Source organism: Pipistrellus hanaki (assembly GCF_964339955.1).
Source record: "Pipistrellus hanaki genome assembly, chromosome: 16".
Lineage (NCBI taxonomy): Eukaryota > Metazoa > Chordata > Mammalia > Chiroptera > Vespertilionidae > Pipistrellus > Pipistrellus hanaki.
In genome coordinates, this window is record NC_140518.1 from 22,201,221 (window position 1) to 22,220,731 (window position 19,511).

At 41.8% G+C, this 19,511-nt stretch overlaps 1 protein-coding gene across 1 annotated transcript; it reads right to left on the bottom strand.

Moving 5' to 3' along the window:
* Window positions 1-8,120: 8,120 nt before the first annotated feature.
* Window positions 8,121-15,754, bottom strand: LOC311610505 (leucine-rich repeat-containing protein 37A-like). The gene is made up of 7 exons (XM_084861835.1): window positions 15,629-15,754; window positions 15,245-15,372; window positions 14,712-14,816; window positions 13,283-13,320; window positions 8,611-8,662; window positions 8,402-8,529; window positions 8,121-8,282 (listed from the first exon to the last, which is right to left on the bottom strand). Exons 1-7 carry the CDS (start codon window positions 15,735-15,737, stop codon window positions 8,189-8,191), a joined length of 654 nt encoding a protein of 217 aa, XP_084717961.1. The 5' UTR covers window positions 15,738-15,754; the 3' UTR covers window positions 8,121-8,188.
* Between the last annotated feature and the right edge of the window lie 3,757 nt (window positions 15,755-19,511).

A 19,511-nucleotide genomic window follows, 5' to 3' on the forward strand; every position in this document is an offset into this window, starting at 1 on the left:
ACAGGTCTCTCTCATCTCCTCGTCACACCCAGGTCTATTCTTGTCTCTGAAGTCTAGAATTTCAATGTTGAAAGGAGTCCACTTAGTCAAAGAAAATCCTACAAAGTTTACCTTGATGATTTTTTCTGACCAATCATTGAAAACAAAGTAGTAAATTGCCAGTTCTTAGCATTGGGAGCTGTTTAGGGCAAGAGCCTCATGTTGAACTGCCCTGTGTCTGATGCCAAGATGAACCTAAAGACAAAAGAGACAGACCTAAGAATATCACAAATCTGGCAGAGACTTATTTTTAATATACCTGAAATTTATCAATATCAATTTCATAGATTATAAATATTAAATAGCATACAACATTCTAAACAATAAGTTCATAATAAACTGTTATTAAGTATTATTTTCTAGCCGGGACCGGTTTGGCTCAGTGGATAGAGCGTTGGCCTGCGGACTGAAAGGTCCTGGGTTCGATTCCGGTCAAGGGCATGTACCTTGGCTGCGGGCACATCTCCAGTTGGGGGGGTGCAGGAGGCAGCTGGTCGATGTTTCTCTCTCATCGACGTTTCTAACTCTCTGTCCCTCTCAATTCCTCTCTGTGTAAAATCAATAAAATATATTTAAAAAAAAAAAAAGTATTATTTTCTAAGCCACAGTACTTTTCTGCATCATTTCCAGGGGCCCTACTTGAAAAGTTTCACTGAACTCTGGTGGTGAAAGTGATGATGGAAACAACTTAGAAAGCCCTGCATATGCCAATTATAGAGTTATGGGTACCCAAAGGAAGTAAATTGTTTTAGTCATCCCATCCTGTAGCTCCTGTTTGAGACTACAGCCTGAAGAACAGAAAAAATGGGCCTGCCACCACGATAGGAACTTAATTTACAGCACTCTCCTCCCCAAGTTACTAACCGGTTAGTGTGGGACGCGGCTACAGTGTTTGGACAGGTTCAAGTCTCGGATTAATGAGAAGGCACAGTCCTCTTGTGACCACGTGCAAGTCCCAGCTTTGAGGGCAGAGCCCTCCCAGCACAATTAGAGCCAACAGCTGTAGTTGTAAGCTTGCGCCTAAGGTCCCAACATGTAGCCCCATATGTCTGAGTGGTGTAGGTTTGATAGAGTTCAGGTGCATGTAGTTGAGTAGGATGGAAACCCACAAGAATGTTGTAAACATCTCGATCATGCCCTTACTTTGCCTCGTGGCATCAGCTATAAAATAAAGACACGGCTTGGGGCGTTGGTGCTGTCTCTCAGGGAGCAGTGTCCCACGGAGACTCAGCTTTCATTCTCTTGTCTGCCTTTTCTAAGCCTTTCACCACCCGTGGTTCACCCGTGGCCGTGCTGGCGTGGCACATGTTAGAAGATACCTCTGCATAAACTTTATAATAAGCAACTAAAACAAAGTTCATCTGCATCTAAGGTTCAAAGCTGCTTTCAGAATGCAAATCTTCAGTGTTAACTCTCTACGTACCTTACACATTAATGTGGATTTCTCATATCACTAACCTTTCTTAAAGGTGTATTTCAATTTTTAATGATGTAGTATCACAGGTTCTCAAATTCAACATCATTTTGTTATGTTATAATGTCCACAGGAACTTAACTCTAGTGTTATTAATTAACCTATATGGTAAAATTGGTTTTGTTTTACATCATTTCACTTAGAAGTTGCAGAACATACCAGCATGGTTATGTGAGCACATAGTGTATATGAATGTATTTTATAAAATTCCAATAATACAAATAAAATCAAAACATTTTTCTTTGAGTTATTGGTGCATTTCCCTCTACCACTAGTTTAGAAGCTCTTCAAATGCTAGAAGGAACCATATCTTATATTATCCCCAGAAGAAAACTCAGTTCTTGGCATATGATAGGAAGTTGATGGTCTGTTGAGTGAATTAATGAAACGAGCAAATATGAAAATGAAATTATTCTTTCCAACTGAAGCTGCCTACTAACAAGGAGTACAGAAGACAAATTTTTACACGCTAGCTGCTGCAGGGAAGGCTAGGATGTACAGTGAATCTGTGAAGCAGTTCTGGACAGCAAAGAAGCTTCAGGAGCTCTCTGGCCCCTGGGGAGTAGAGCCAGCTGTCACCTTGGATAACTTGGCCATATTTTTATGGCATAAACTGGCAACCATTATCCTTCATGCAACTGAAAAAATCAATCTCTCTGATGCCTTAGGCCTTTCCTTGATTTTAAGACATTATTCATTTGCTGAATTATGAAAGACATTAATCATTTGTACTTGCCATAAAGGTACACATAATCATTAACTATTAAGGCCCTGAATTAAATAAATCTAATACAAATGTCCTCTTAACTGTATGTTAACTTGTGGAACATTTCCTTCATTACTCTGTCAGTGATGGGCTTTATGCTGTGAGCATCTCAAAACCTAAAGCTTATGAAATGGTCTTAATGTTCAATTAAGAACATTAAGATGAGAGGGGAAGAAACATATTACAACGGATACCAAGTAATTCCTAATCTTTCCAGTACTTGTAATATCTGAGTGGCTGTGTGAAATGGTTACAGGTAGATCAGAGTCTGCAAATTAATGTCTGCTGATGATCTTTTCCATAACAGGATTGAAGAAGGTGTTGAGCAGGGAACACAAGTGAAGATGGTCTACCTGAGTCACATCTGAGGTTAAGTCAGTGAGGAAGGACTATGGGTAAGAATAGGTAGCAAGGTCAGTAAAAAGCCAGATCATGAAGTCAATCAGAGAGGCTTATGAAGACGTAATTATAAAGTGAAACCTTTGGGAGATCTAAGCCTCACTCACTCATTCAGAGGCATTAAAATGGTCCATGAGAGGTTGGATGAGTGGGAAGAGATCAATCAAAGAACTTGCATATATGCATATATATATATATATATATATATATATGCATAACCCATGAACAAAGAATGGGGTGGTGAAGTCCTGGGGTGGGGGAGGGGCTGCTAGAAGGGGTCCATGGGGGGAAAGGAGGATATATGTAATACTTTCAACAATAAAGATTTTAAAAAAAATAATAGACTAATAAAAATAACAATAAAAAATGGTCCATGAAAAAAGAATGATGGTTGAATTGAGGCACATACCTGCTAATTAACTATAATTCAGGGGCTCTGAGAAAGTAAAATTGGACAGCATTTTATGGAATAAGGTTTCTATACAATAAAGGATGTTTAAATAATTTTGGGGGAACTGGAGTTTTGAATAGGCAGTTTGAGAGTGAAGATGATGATAAAGCATCCTTTAGGTTTGTAACTCATGAATGATTTTCTCAAGCACACATATTTTTTAAAATATATCTTATTGATCTTTCACAGAGAGGAAGGGAGAGAGATAGAGATTTAGAAACATCACTGAAAGAGAAACATCAATCAGTTGCCTCCTCTACACCCCATTCTGGGGATGTGCCCACTAAAAAGGCACATGCCCTTGACCTGAATCGAAACTGGGACACTTGAGTCTACAAGCTGATTCTCTATCCACTGGGCCAAACAGGTTAGGTAAGCACACATATTTTAAAACTACATAATAGTAAAAGCAAGCAAAATTCTTCCTGAGAATTCTTAAATTAACATGGGCTTAAAAATCATTAAATTTGGGGTTGACCTCGAGCTTCTACCAGTATTATCATAAACCTTAAGTTTCTTCGCCCTCCTGAGTTTAAGTTACTTTATCTAAAACACAAATAATAATTTAAAAATGGGAACCAGCAGATGGGTGTAGTGACACATCGGTATGCATTCTGGGAGCCAGAGGGCCCTGCAAATGCCAGCCTGTTCTTCCTGAATCAGTGCTTCATCCGGTGGAGCTGGCAGTGGTACACCTGCACCACCTCCCCTGGAGATTTCGGGGAAAGCTGCTCTGGTTTCAGGCCTTTTGGGCTCCGTGGGCATCCCTGGCTGATAGCGGGACCCTCCCTGATGGCACAGGAGTGGGCGGCCCTGCAGCCTTGGGAAGGCCAGGCTGGGAGACCCTGACCTTTAGTGAAATGTCACCCCGAGAAACAAAACCGCCCATTCCCTTCTTTCCCCAAGCCAACTGCGGAGGGGGTTCATTTCTGAAATCCTAACATTTGAGAAGCTGGAGGCAGCAACCTGTGCTGGCTGAGGCGAGTTCTCTCCAAACAGCAGGTGGGCTTGCTGACTGCCCAGGTCCCTGTGAACTCAGGCCCCGCTCACAGGAGATGGGGCCCCTGAGGTTCAAGGCTGGACTGCGGGCCTCCCCGTCTCCAGGAAGCCCTTTCTCCATCCCTCCCTCCCTCCACCCTGGCCAGGCCCGGCCCTGTGTCCAGGGCTCGGTCCCACACCGGCTTGGTTCTGTTACTGTCCCTGGGATTCCATTCTACAGTTGCTGACAGTTGAGGAGCAAGCCTAGAGCGAGGGGCGGGGCCAGCCTGACCTCTCCTTGGCCCCGCCCACTCCGGAATTTCTTGCATCTTTATTCATTTCTGCAGCCCCACCATCCCCCAAAAGTCTGTGGAGTTCCGGGTAGGTAGCCCTAAATACTGAATTTGTAGAAATTTTTAGATTTCCCGACTCTGAGAAAGGACCACTAACGATGTGATCCGTTGGCTTTGTGTCTGGCATTGGTCCGCGCGGGGTCATCCTGGCACGCCTCCCCACCCCCCACCCCAGCGCTCCCACCAACCGCCCACTCCTCCCTTCACTCACCCCCAACCCTCCCTGCAGAGCAGAGCCCTTACACAGGGACAAGGTAACCGTGGATTATAAATTAGGTGAAGACATGACAGAGTGAGGTGAGGCGGGCGGTGGTGACTGGAGTGGCTGGAGGGCTGTCCTGGGTGTGCGGTAGGGAAGGGTCTCCAAGAAGATGACATCTGAGAAGGCACCAGCCATGGAAAGCACGACAGGCCTAGTGCCCAGCAAGTGCAAAGGTCACTAGAAATCTTCACAGGACTAGAAAGTAGAGTGGTGGTTGCCAGGGGCTGGAGAGCAGGAATGGGTAGAGACTCAGTTTTGCCCTCTCCATTGCTCTCTGAAATCAATGAACAAATATATATTCTATTGATTTTTTTTTTTTTTTTTTTTTTTTACAGAGAGGAAAGGAGAGGGATAGTCAGAAACATCGATGAGAGAGAAATATCAGCTGCCTCCTGCATACCCTCCACTGGGGTATGTGCCCGCAATCAAGGTACATGCCCTTGACTGGAATCAAACCTGGGACCTTTCAGTCCGAAGGCTGATACTCTATCCACTGAGCCAAACCCGTTTCAGTGAAAACGTATTTTTTAAAAGGGTTAAGATGGTCAGTTTTATCATATGGGCATTTTACCACCATTTTTAAAATAGGAAAAAATGCAAAAAGTCCAGAAGTCACTCTTTCACTTTTGTCCAACAGCCATCCAATGTCTTCACCCAAAACACCAATCTTGTGTATCCTTCCAGAGTCTATGTATATATAAGTAAATCCATATAAACATGCAGACAGGTTCATATGTGGAGGAACTGAGGCCTAATACACTGTGACACAGGGGTTCAGTGAGACAGACTTGAGACTCTTTGAGCTCGTATATTAACCAGTGATGCCCTTATAATGGTTGGGACTGGATTCCAGGCTCCAAGTCTTCCTCTGTATAATATCGTTCACGTTAAGAATCTACACATTTTTGTGGACACAAAATTCCTTGAACCCAGCATGTAAAGAGGACAAATGTTCAATATAGTGTTTTGTTGTTTGGGAGGGGAACTTCCAATCAGAATAACAGAACCCTGGCCAGAGTGGCTCTGTGGCTTGTATGTTCTCCCGTCCACCAAAAGGTTGTCAGATTCCTGGTCAGGACAGGGTTGCAGGCTCCATCCCCAGCAGTGGGCATGCAATCAATAATTTGCTCTCATATCAATGTTTCTCTCTCCTTCCTTCACATTTTAAAATATCTTTTTAAACAAATTTAAAAGAACAAAACAATTTACTCAATCCCCACAGCAAGACTTAGGTGGGCCATGTGTCCCTTGGCGAGAGCCCCTGTAGAGAGGGAGCCTGCATGGAGTGCATCACACTTATAGGGATGGTGAGACTGGGATCATCTATACCACCAGTAAGGGAGCTGCTTGATGAATGAAATGATCTCATTAGAAAAGGGGACTCTATTTTTCCATTACTCAGTGGTGCCTGCTGAGCTAGCTATCTGCTGAGCTACTGAAAGGGGACAGGAAATGAGTCTCCGTTCGTTACTCCTCACCTCCTGGATTCCTCTCACCTCACTGATCCCCATTCCCAGGCTGTGCCTTAAACACACTATATATTTGCTGGCTCATTGTTCAACACTTGTTTTCATTCTCAGTAAGGATCTTTGGGAGCAGGCACCGAGAGAACAGCATCAGCAAACTAATTACCACATAGGAACCGGGGGCCCTTTCACTCTGCCAAGAGCCCTACCTAACCATTTTAGATAAGCATTCCAAGTTGTCCCCATCTACCCTTCATTCTTATTGAAAATCTCATCCTCATCAGACAGTCCTTGGCATGTAGCTTCTGTGTCATGTTTTGCTTGTATGTGGCAGAGAGGCCTAAACACATCCCTTAGCCAAAGGCTACTTTCTCCAGCAAAAGCCCTCCTAGAAAACAGGTATGAATTCTATATTCCCCTGCTCTCTCCTGCCACAAAACGTGCTGGGCTGTTTCCCAGTCCCCCTGCTCCCCTGAGGGACGCTGTGCTATCGTTCTGTGTGCGGTTGGCACCATTCTGCATCTCATATTGCTAAGCCACCAGCATTTATCTGTGGCCATTTAGGTCAATTATTAAATCTTGTTCACTCAGAATTTCTTTCACTCACTCAGGCATTTTCTAGTAAGTCTCGCTCACTTAATGTGATTTAGTAATGAATCTCCTCTCTTTGCAGGAGTGGAGGAACCATTATCACTTGGCATCAAGCAGCCAAGGATCTGTGTTGGACACAGAAGGAAGTGGGTAGGTTTGGTGCTGGGCTGAGCTGGAGGGAGCCGAGGAGCACACACATGACCCTCAGTGGGGGCCACAGAGCCTGAGGCAGGACAAGTGAATGGAAAAGTGGCCCCATCTGTACTTTTCCTGAAATATCGTGCTGAGGAGGGAAGTCTTGGGCAGTTACTGCTCACACATTCTTCTTTACCCTCTATCTCCAGCAACTCCCTGGTAGTTACCAGCAGTTTAGAGGGGTTTCTGTTGTTGCTTTTAAAAAGACTCAATTCTTTATTATTTTTCTTGATTTCAGAGAGAGGAAGGGAAAGAGATAGAAACATTGTTCAGATGCTCCCCTACTACTCTGACATGTGACCTGACCTGTAAATCCAACCATGGATCTCCTGGTACATGAGACGAGGTCTAACCAACTGAGCTATACCAGCTGTGATTGGAGTTTTTTTAATTAAAAAATAAAACAACACATTGCCGGGACCTGTTTGGCTCAGTGGATAGAGCGTCGGCCTGCGGACTGAAAGGTCCCGGGTTCGATTCTGGGCAAGGGCATGTACCTTGGTTGCGGGCACATCCCCAGTAGGGGGTGTGCAAGAGGCAGCTGATCGATGATTCTCTCTCTCATCAATGTTTCTAACTCTCTATCTCTCTCTTCCTCTCTGTGAAAAATCAATAAAATATATTTTTTTAAAAAATAAAAATAAAAAAATAAAAAAATAAAACCACACCAAAAATCCTCTGAGTTTTACACTAACTTTTAAGGGTGAAGAACCTACTACACCAGGACAGGGCACACATTTGTGCATGATCTTAAAAGCTTGGGAGCACAAGTAGGCTCAGGGACCCAAATATTCTGACAAACCCAAGACCTGTTGAGAGGGGTGAAAGTGAATGATCCTCTAGGGATAGGAGGTCAAATGTGTTATAAATAACAGGTGAGCCAGGGGACAGAGCACCAGAATACCTGTACCCCTGGGAGAGGGGGTGCCTTCCAGTTCCCAGGGACTGAGTGTACTGGGGAAACAAGGGAGAGAAGACCTCTCCCCCCTGGGTGGACCACACTGCTGCTTGAGGAAGTATTGGCTTCCCCAGGGGTTCCAGCTTCAGCCCTGCTTTTCCTGCCAAGGCCCTTGTTATTTGCATATAATACTTGGCTATTTACACTTTAGTTCCTTACCCCCTGGCTAGAGTTGGTTATGAACTGACACATTTGAAATGCATGTTTAATTTACCATGCTAATAAGGCTGAGGAAGTGCTATAATCAATGGAGGTTTTATCCCTCAGTTCCCTCTGCTGCTTTTTCTTCCAGAGCAGTTTCTGATTCTTCCCGCTTCTCTTCTGAGGCTTCCTCCTCTTCACCTTGTTCCCTGGGTTAAGAAGAAGGCCAAGGCTTTTAATCTTGGGCGGGGGGAGAGGGGGGGGGACTCCCACTATGCATTAATTCCCCATTTTAGATAAGAATTTTAAATTGTACCCAATCATTTACATTTTTAGGAACGCCTCATTCTCAGCTGTATCTTGCAACTTCTCCTCATTTTTACTTTGGAATAGGGCCAGGAGAGGCGCAAATAGATTTTTCAGCCACAGGAACAACCTTCTCCAGAAACCACCCTCCTAGAAAACAGAGAGGGAAATCTGAACTCTGCGTTTCTCCTGCTTTGTCCCACCCCAGTACTTTATCCTCCCCAAATTTACCTTCAGCTGGTATTCTACTGATTTCTTCTGCCGGACACTTGCAAGAGAGCCCCTTAGAAGAAAATACATGCTGACAATTAGTGATTCCATAGCTCTTATTGGGACTAAATCGTTACCTGGGTCCATACTGCCGAGCAAAATCACCCTAGACCTGGGACTTTGAAAACAGTTCCTTGCATAGTGGGCTTCCACAAGTCCTCTGTGTGTGTTTAAAATGCCCCTGCAATGCCTCTGGAAGACCTATGTGTGTAGCCTGTGTTAGGGTCACTGAAAGAGGAACGCATGAGGCCAAAGTGGTAAGGGGTTATAGGGTAGGGTTATTACAGCTGGAAAGACAGATGGGCTGAGCCCTTCCAAAATGGCGGCAGCTCCCAGGGACAGGGAGTCAGAGATTTTAAAGGACTCTAAGTGGGCTTTTTCTGGGCAGAGAATTCTCTGGACAGGTCCCAAAGGGAAAGATACGGGTCTTAGCAAATAGAATGTGGTCTAAGCGAAAGGAATATTGGCTGTGAAGTGGTGCAAAGATCAGTTCCTAGGAGGGTTTGTCCATTCAATTATTTGATCAGACCTAATATTCCATTCTTTTTGTTTTATGGAATAGAGACAAAGGTCATATCCTTCATAGTTACTTCCTGCTGAGGGGAGATATCGAGATCATAAGGGGATGGACTTTGATTGTAGTCATCTGGAACACTGTATATATTCCTGATGATTGGAGCAAGGGGTTGCAGCATCATGATTTCTCCAAGAAACTGGTTGGTGAAGGCTCAGAAGCGGTCTTGTTGAGTGACTTTGGAGGTAAAAGTTGGTCCTGAGGATACCTATCTCTGTCTCCCAGCCAACTGGACTGGGACCTGCACCCTAATCTATCTCACCTCTGTAACAGACATTGCCCCTCCTAATCAGTCCTTCAAGGTTCCTCTCACTGCTTACACTCTGATCAGGAGAGGGATTGCCCTTCATCCCTTCCTTGCCAGCCCAGGAATAGCTACAGGCCTAGGCACTGGGATAGGGGGACTGGCAACGTCCCTTTCCCACTATCACAGCCTATCCAAAGACCTTGCAGATAGCTTAGAGAAAATTGCCCAAAGTATTGACTAAGTACAGAATGAGATAGATTCTTTGGCAGCAAAATCAGAGAGGACTTGACCTCCCAGCTGAGAAAGGGTGCTATGCCTAGCCCTAGAGAAAAAATGCTGTGATTTCACACCAATCAGTCTGGCATAGTAAGAAATGGGGCCAAAAACACTCGTTGATAGGGCCTCAAAAGTCCAACAACAACTTTCAGAATCTGGGGGTTGCTGGCTACAGAATCTTAACTGGACCTCCTGGCTTTTACTTCTAAGTGGGCCTCTCTTAATGTTCTTCTTGGCACTTATCTTTGGCCTGGGTATCCTAAGAGCCCTTTTCTCCTTCCTCCAAAATCATATTCAGGCAATCAGATCCATAGGGGAGGCAATGCTATTCCAGACCTACACTAGATATTAACTCCTTCCTCTATCACCGACTAATCAGGGGCATCTCTACTCCCCACCTGAGCATGAAGCAGCTACAGAAGAATGAGATCAGCATCCCTCAGCAATCCCATCTTGCAGGAACCCCAGCTTATAGGAATCCCAGCTTACAGGGGAGAAAAAAAAAAAGGCTGGACTGTTAGACACATTCTTGCACTCCATTTTGCCCTGCTTGGGGCTCTTGCCCCTCCCAGCCATTTTCCTGTTCACCAACCAGTTTCTCAATGTAGGTCTCATGATTTGGTTTCCAGTAAACTGCCTTACCCAGTTCCCAGTGGACCACCTATACCTGATCCAACTGGTTACTCTGACCTTTACAAGAGACATGAATATCTTGCTTCCTCTATTCTGCCCTTCTGCTAGCAGATGTAACAATCCTATGTAATAAAAGGCTAATATGCAAATAGACAGATTGGTGGAACAACTGGTTGCTATGATATGCACTCACCACCAGGGGGAAGGCGCTCAATGCAGGAACTGCCTCCTTGTGGTCAGTGTGCTCCCACAGGGGAGGCGCTGCTCAGCCAGAAGCCCTGAGCTGGCTCACAGCTGGTGCGTGCAGTGGCAGTGGCGGGAGCCTCTTCCCACCCTGTGGCAGTGCTAAGGATGTCCAACTGCTTGGGAGTGGACCCAAGCCGTCAGTGGGACATCCCCTGGGGGCTCCCGGACTGTGAGAAGGTGCAGGCCAGGAACCCCCGAATACACGGATTTTGTGCATTAGGCCTCTAGTACATTTATAATTCTTTACCCCTTTGGGCCTCATGTGTTTCTCCTTTGGTGACCCTTAACAGGTTGGCATGGGATATAGGTATGATTTCAGCTCCTCTCACTTCTTGGCCCTTGCACAAGTGCCCTCATGCAGTGAAAAAATAAAAATTAAAAAGTGCAATCACACTGGGCAGAAGCAGTTTACACCTTCCAGAAGCATTTTATATCTGTTTTTAGACGTAGTCTCACATGCATCATTTGCTGGGGTGGAGTGAAGAGGTGTTTTTATTTTCCTAGTTGCCTTGTCCTATATGTTAAATCACACAAACTAAATATCTGACCCCAATTAGCAACGTTATGTAGCTTGCTGACTGCCACTGATGAGAAAGTGGTGAAATCAGTTTAAAGGTCATAACGGACACTGAAATACAAAGTCTTAGTTTTTTAATACAAACAGAATAGAAAATAATCAGGGTGCATAATAATTTTGTTTTAGAAACTACTTATGTCTGACATGTGTGTACTGAGTTGTGACATAAAATGTAGCTCACAGCCCAAGCACAATATAATCAATGGCAAAGTCCCCAACAATGGGCAAGGTATTTTCCTTCCCCCTCTCCTTTTTCTTTTTATTAAAGAAAAAAAACTACTCTATAAGGGGTCTCCCAGTTAAAATCCTATGAGTTTAGATAAAGGGAATAGAGAGAGTAAGGAGCCTGAAAACTAGTACAGTAAGTCCTCAATTTTGGGGACCTATATCTGGTCTTTGGATTTAACAGACAAAATTTCTGGCCCATATGTCATGTGTGAAAAATAATAACCTGTTAATTTTAAAATGCTTCTAAGCAAAGTTTGCTTATAATTAAAATAGCAGGTTATGTTTTTGTTATTAATTCACTATTATTTTAAACAAATTTTAGCAAATAGGTCATATGTTAGAAAAAACACTGTAGTAATATTTATGTAAGTAAATATTATGTATCTACAACTATAGCCTACATATTTAAATCCAAGAGTCACTCCCTATAAAAACGGTTGGGAAATGATTAGGAAGTAATTACACTGCATGGCTTTCTGCAGCAGTTCTACCGTGTGCGGGCACGGCTGGTTCTGAGGTGTGCTAAGCCCCAGCGTGTGCATTTGTTTACTCTCGGTCACTAGTGAACACAAGCATTTACTAGGCCTGTTCAACATAAATTTAACATTACATACAGAAAATTTTTCTGTGAAATTAAACTTTTCATATGTAATTTTAATTACACAAATGGGACTATATAAGTGAAAACGGGTAATCTAAAACATCCTTCTAAAATTTATTTAAAGTAACAGTGAATTAATAACAAAATGTCATTTTAACATATACATTTGGAAAACCTATTTCATTATTTAATTCACTTTTGGCTTTAAAGGACACACCCTTGCACAAATTAGTCTGTTATATCGAGGTTTTCCTGCTAATTTGCAGGAAGGACTCATATATTCTTTCATCAGCCTTAAAGAAGACTAGTGCCCTTACCCTAAGACCATGTGGCCTTTCCCCAGAGCCTCCATCACCAGCAGAAACACATACAACCAAGCCCTCTCCCTTTACACCATCTCCTTAAAGGAGTAGAGACAGCAAACGCATCTGTGCCAGTCCCATTCTATTTCAGCTTTGGCTAAGGGGCCATTTTTGCAAAATCTAGGCAAAGCATCAGGATAAATATTCTTTTATAATTTGATGGTTTCCTCACTGTAAAATGAGGAGATTGAAATAGATGAGTTACAAATTCTCCTGTAGTTTTATTTTTTTAAATAATGAATTTACTCCCAGACAATAAGTTTTTTATTCCTCTGGGATATCTTTTTCTGCAACCTTCTCTACTGTTTTATGAACAATCTGCTCTTTTCCAATCAGGATCGTCTCACTGTGGCAGGGAGAGCTCACGTACGGGCTAATGCGCCCATGAGCTTTGTAAGTTCTGCACTGCATCTTGGGAGGTTTGTTCACCTGGAGGTACTCAATGACCAGAGAATCCACGTCTAAACCCTTAAGCTTGGTGTTGATTTCTGCATTTTTAAGCATGTGCAGCAAAATTCAGCACTCTTTTTAGGCCACTAACCTTGAGCCCAGCCTTGCTCTTTGGCCTGGGTACACCTATCAACTCCACGATTGTAATGATAGGATGGCACGCATTGCTTGTGTAAAGTGACATCCTTCATCTGTTTGGTGGATTTTTGAACATGCATGCCCTTGATGGCTTAGGAAGTTTCACAAGTGTGCTTAAAGTTTAAATAAATAAATAAATAAATAAATAGGGTTAAACTTCTGGACTTCCATGATTTTGTTGGTTTTTCTGACTCAAGTGAATAATGAACCATTTTCAGAGGTCACCTCTGACTGCTTACAGAAAGAGGAAGTTCCTCTAGTTCTAAAATTCTACTTTAAAAATCACCAGACTCATATTTACCTGGAGCTTCCACTTGTTGGCGCCTTACTACGACAAATCTGTTTTGGGAGAAAACAACATCATAATTATTCATCACAGTAACCATTGCCTCTAAAGCTTTGATTCCTTCCCTTTTAAGTGAGATGATAACTTTTTTGAGGACAGGAATTCAGTTGAATAGTCCTTAGACTCTTTCATAGTCCCTAATTTAGCACCTTGCAATGCATTTTATTTGCTGTTTTAGATAACATTCAGCAGATAATTCCCAATAAAAACACTTAGAAATAGAAAAGAAAATGGAAGTATCTACCAGAAACCTGCACAGCAGCTTTGTTTTAGGTCACGAGCAAGAGTAGGATGCTCTCGATACTATTCTTCATTGTTGAGAAGGTCCTAATCAGCTGAAACCAGTTTGGGAATGGGCCTATGTGGCTAGGTTATTGTGAGGGGTGGCTTTGTTTAGAATGGAGGGGCTGCCATGACTGTTGAAAGGATAAAGTAAATTAGGTTGATTAGTAGGGTAGAGTCAGATCGTCAGCTTATTAAATCACTTTTTTATGTCAGCAATCTGCCTGTAGGGAAAGTACACCATTATGTAATTGAACAAAAGGGACACAGACAAACTCTAGGAACAGGTGACTCTAACATGACATGCTTTAGAGAAGCCTGATGCGGGATTTAGCTTTCAGTGTTTAACTGAACCTACTTACACCAAGCCTTACACACTGGAGACCAAAGCTGCTAAGTAAACCTTATGAGTTGATAAGATCATACTTTTATCTCTTTGCCATGTCCTATCTGCTATTCTCCATCTCTTCTCATTCCAGCCAACCAGGAAAGAAATCAGTGGTAGAGAGTAATGAGTGCATCACTCGACATCGTTCATTTTGAGTTGAAGAAGTTTTGCTATCATGTCATTTCTGGCCTATCAAACATAAGTTTCAAAATAGTCTAGTAACTTACCTTGATTTCAATTCCAGAGCGATCTCTGGGAATGGGATTCATTTTAAAATCCATAGAATATAAATGTGTAATAAAAAAAAATCATATCTCAGTGCTTATGAATAAAGAGGAGCATCTAGCCGAAACCGGTTTGGCTCAGTGGTAGAGCGTCGGTCTGCAGACTGAAAGGTCCCAGGTTCGATTCCGGTCAAAGGCATGTACCTTGGTTGCGGGCACATCCCCAGTAGGGAGTGTGCAAGAGGCAGCTGGTCGATGTTTCTCTCTCATTGACGTTTCTAGCTCTCTATCTTTCTCCCTTCCTCTCTGTAAGAAAAATCAATAAAATATATATATTTTTAAAATGTTAATCATCATTTAAAAAAAAAAAAAAAAAAAAAGAGGAGCATCTAGTAGAAGTAGGTGGGACAATGGCTTTGATTTTCAGGTTGTGGGTTTAAACCTTCTCTAAAGATGGAATATTGGAAATCTGAATTAACTGTTGTCTTACCGCAGCGAGACAGAAAGCCACAAAAAAGAAAGCTACTACTGCAATCACAGGCGATGCTATAATGACTTTGTTGTAGTTGTTATATTTTGGCACTTCTTTTGTGAACTGGAAAGAAAGAAAAGAAAATTTTTTAAAAATCAAAGAGATGGATGGATAAAAAATAGCAATTATCTAGCCAATTCTAGAGAACAACTAACTATTCGTAACTATTATTCTAAAATCCCACTCTTTCAGATGAATAGCTAGTGTATAGGTTCTTCACGAACACACCAAGTCTCATGTGTTATGTAATCTGAGAATCAGCATTGACTTGCACAATTTAGTTATTTTGGGTGTTACGTCCTGTTCTCCTCTACCCTAGAACATGGCATAATTCCTAAGTGAATAAAAAGGGAGATCACTATTTTAGCCAAAGTCACATGATCAAGATATGATCCAGACAAGATACCCCTTGTCTTCCTACCTGAGTACTTTCTTGGCACGTCCTAAACTGACTGAAAGTCCAGGTCCACTGTTTCAGGACCTGTCCTCACCTCTTTTAACTCCTTCTTTGCCTGCTCTCCAGGGGCTTGCAACATCTCACTTTTCCATTGTTCCGAATCCCATTCTGAGTTGGGCACCTTTACTTCCTGCTGCTCAGTGAGCAGTTTCATCACAAAGCCTATGCCAGAAAATAGAGTTTCCGTGGTTAATTTTTGAAACTTGAATGGTTAAGTTCAGGTTTAAGAGAAGGATTCCCTCTGCTGTTTTTCAAATGATTCAAGACATATCTGCATCATGTACATTTGAAAGAGGGAGTTTAATAAATGGTAATAAAGTTGATTCTATATTTTCTAGATTTCCCTCCAAGAAATAAGGCAACAGGTAATTTAGTGCACTAATAACATCACTTTTATCTTTAAAGTCTAGCTGCTCACTCATAAGGGATGAGGAAGTGTCGCTATTTTTGTTTGAGGGTGCCCTCGCTGGCTCAATTGTCAGCTCAGTGCTGGTTTTCTGCCGGCCTTGTAATACTTTCATGAGCATTCCTTCTATTAAGAGTTCTTCATCTGTCAAAAAAGAAGAAATCACATTTGATATTGAAAGACTCATAGCAGTTATTTGTCAGTCCAGAGCTATATATCCCTGTCAAATATACAGAGAATCAGCAAATACTTTAGTGTCATTTAGAGAGGAGAAAAATAAACCCCAACTTAAATCTGATTGTTGAGACAACAAAAGGAGAAAATGTATCATTTTTGAAAGTGGCTATTTACTTAAAATCTCCCAGCCCTAGCTGGTTTGTCTCAGTAGATAGAGCATCAGCCCGTGGACAGAAAGGTCCCCGTTTGATTCCAGTCAATGCACATGTCCAGGTTGTGGGCTCGATTCCCAGAAAGGGGTGTGCAGGAGGCAGCCAATCAATTATTCTCTCATCATTGATGATTCTATCTCTCTCTACCTCCCCCTTGTTCTCTGAAATCAATAAAAATATATTTTTAAAAAAACATTCCACAGCATGACATATGATGACTATATTTAGGATTATTCCATTGGTCCCCAAGGGCCAATTGCCAGTTACTGGAGAAAAGCCACGGCTCAAGACCCACTCAGTTAGACCCTCTGCAGATCTGCTGTGACTCCTCACATCCACGCACCCCATCCTGTGCTGCCTCGGAGGCGGAGGGGGCCTGAGGCTTCCTCTCTCCACCCTTCAGGGTGCCGGTGTTCTTGCTGCCATCACAGACGACCATGATTAACACCCTCTGCTAACAGGTCCTCATCTGGATTTGATATGAAGTCAGTGTTGGTTTTGAAAAATAACCAACACTGACTTCATATAAGTAGCACAGATCACTGATGGAAACCCGTATTTAAGCTCTCTAGGCATGAAAGCACATTTTGGAAGATATCAAGTAGCTTCCAATAAAAGCACACGAGTGTTCGGAGGATAGAAAACCTTGTGCTTCAGAGCAAGTTCAGAGTTGGACAGTCTAAGAATAAAGAGCCTCTCACGCCTTAGAAGGGCTGGGTAGCAGCTTCTGGTGATGGATCCAAAAACTCTCACGTTCCAAATACAACTTACATAAAACAGCATCATTTGTACTCTTTTCATAAACTTGCAAAGACAAACAAAATAAAAATGTATATGTGTCTATACTGCAAAGGACAATAAACCTAATGCATACAAAACAGTTTACAAACTGATACACTAATGAACAAGTTCTCATTTGGAAGTAAAGCACCCAGCAGAGAGCACAGCACACACCATGTGGCCATTCCTGTCAATACCCTTCCCCTTCATCTGACTTTTAGCAAGGAGTAGCGCTTAAAATGTTAAAGTTGAACTCTGAGTGAATGTATAAAAATAAGACAGTTGTGTACAGTCATTGATTTCAATAAAAAACGAAAACATAAAATAAAAATTAAAAAGTTTATCATCAGGCAATTCAGACTCACCACAAGGTGTGTTGGCCCTACATTCCGTATCACAATGCAGTTTGACTGACTTGGCGACAGACTCAATATCCTTTTTAAATTGGCATAGGCAGCAGCCCAAATGTGTAGGTAAGATACTATAAATGAAAACATCCAGAATTATATTAGTCACAGAGGAGAAACTTGTGAATCATAGTAACCTCTATCTTTTATTAAAACAACAACAACAACAACTGCTGTTTGAATTCTCTGCTATTGTTTTATAGATCCTAGTCCTATAAACTCTGTCATTATAAACTTTGTCACTTTAAGATGGTCTGTTATTCTGTAAAACTTAATGGTCTGGCCTTGCAGCTAGTCATCCAATGTAATACACTAATACTGATAATAATTATGCCAAGTACAAACTCATTATGTGTTCAAGGTTACAACTGTCAGTAACAATAACTCTCACAGAGCCCTTTGTAATATCTGCAAACAAAGAGGCTCCAAGAGTATAAATATGGAAAAACTTCCTGTATGAGTTGCTCAGAAATTTGGAAAAAGACACCTGGCTCTGGGCCAGATGCAATAAATGACTACTAATTAGTTGATTCATTAAGGTGTCTTGTATCTCATTTGATGATTTACAATACAACACTTAGAAACAGTTTTTTAAAAACTTAAACATACATATAGGTATTTACCAAGAGAAATAGAAGTATATTTCCATAAAAGACTTGTACATAAATATTCATAATAGCTTTATTTGTAATAGTCAAAATATGGAACAACTCAAATAGCCATCAATGTTTAAAACACTAATATATCTATATATAATGGAATACTATTCAGCAATAAAAAAATGAATTATTGATATGCAAAACAACATATGTACTAATCCTATATAATAAATAGGTAATATGCAAATTGGCCATCACTCTAACACACAAGTTGGCTTTCCCCATGTGGTCAAAGATGGCCTCCCCCATGTGGACACAAGATGGCCACTACTAGAGGGCCAGCAGAGGAGGGAAGTTGTGGGTGACCAGGCCAGCAGGGGAGGGCATTTAGTGGCAATCAGGCTGGCAAAGGAGGACAATTAGGGGAGACCAGGCCAACTGGGGAGGGCAGTTGAGGCAACCAGGCCAACAGAGGAAGGCTGTCCCCGCTGAGAGCTGGACTGAGAGACTCCCCTCTCCAGTGCACATATTTCATGCACTAGGCCTCTAGTCTTAAAATAATCATCTGAGTTAAGGAAGCCAGTTAGAAAAGAGTAGATAGTATATAATTCCATTTATATAAAATTCTAAAAAATGCAAACTAACCTATAGCAACACAAAGCAAATCAATGGTTGCATGGATATTGGGGAGGGCAAGAAGGAGTGGTAAAGAAGAATTATAAAAGAGACATGATGAAGCTTTTTGAGGTTATAAACAGTTTGATTTTCATGATAGCTTTGTGGTGTGCAGGAGGCAACCAATCAACCAATTGATGTGTCTACCATTGATCTCTCTCACTCTTTCCTTCTCTCTCTCTCTCTCTCTCTCTCTCTCTCTCTCTCTCTCTTTCTTTCGCTCTCTGTTCTCTTCCCTCCACCCCACTCTCTTCCTCCCTTCTAGCTTCACTAAAAATGGGAAAAATATCTCCTGGTGAGTATTAAAAACAAACACACACACACACACACACACACACACACACACACACACACACATAATTAAGACTCAATAATAAGATAAATATTCAATTAAAATGTATTAGAACAGACATTCCATTGAAAAATATATTTTCACACAGACATTCCACACCATCAGCTATTAGAGAAATGCAAGTTAAAAGTACATTGCAATATAAATGCATTCCTACTAAAAAGGCTAATTTAAAAAAAACAACAACAACAAACAGAAATATAAGTTCAGGAGAAAAAGTGGAGCAATTGCAACTCTCATCTACTGCTAGTGGAAAGGCAAGATGGTACAACCACTTTAGAACACAGTTTAGCAGGTTTTTTACTAGTTAGATATGCATTCTGCATATGATGCAGCAACCCCACCCTTAGATATTTTACCCAAAGCAATGAAAACGTATATTTACACATAGACCTGCATGTGAGTATTTTTAGAATCTTTATTCATAATAGCCAAGAAACTAGAAACAACTCAAATACCCATTACCTGATTACTGCATAACCAAACTGGTATATACACACAATGGGAATACGATGCAGCAATAAAAAATGTACTACTGATAGATGCAACAGCATAGATGGATCTCAAAAGAATTACGCTACATGAAATAAGCCAAACACAGAAAGCTACATACTACATCAAGCATGTCAAACTCGTGACCCACAGCCACATGCCTCATTTATTTGCCCGTGTTAGCCTTTGAGTTTCACATAC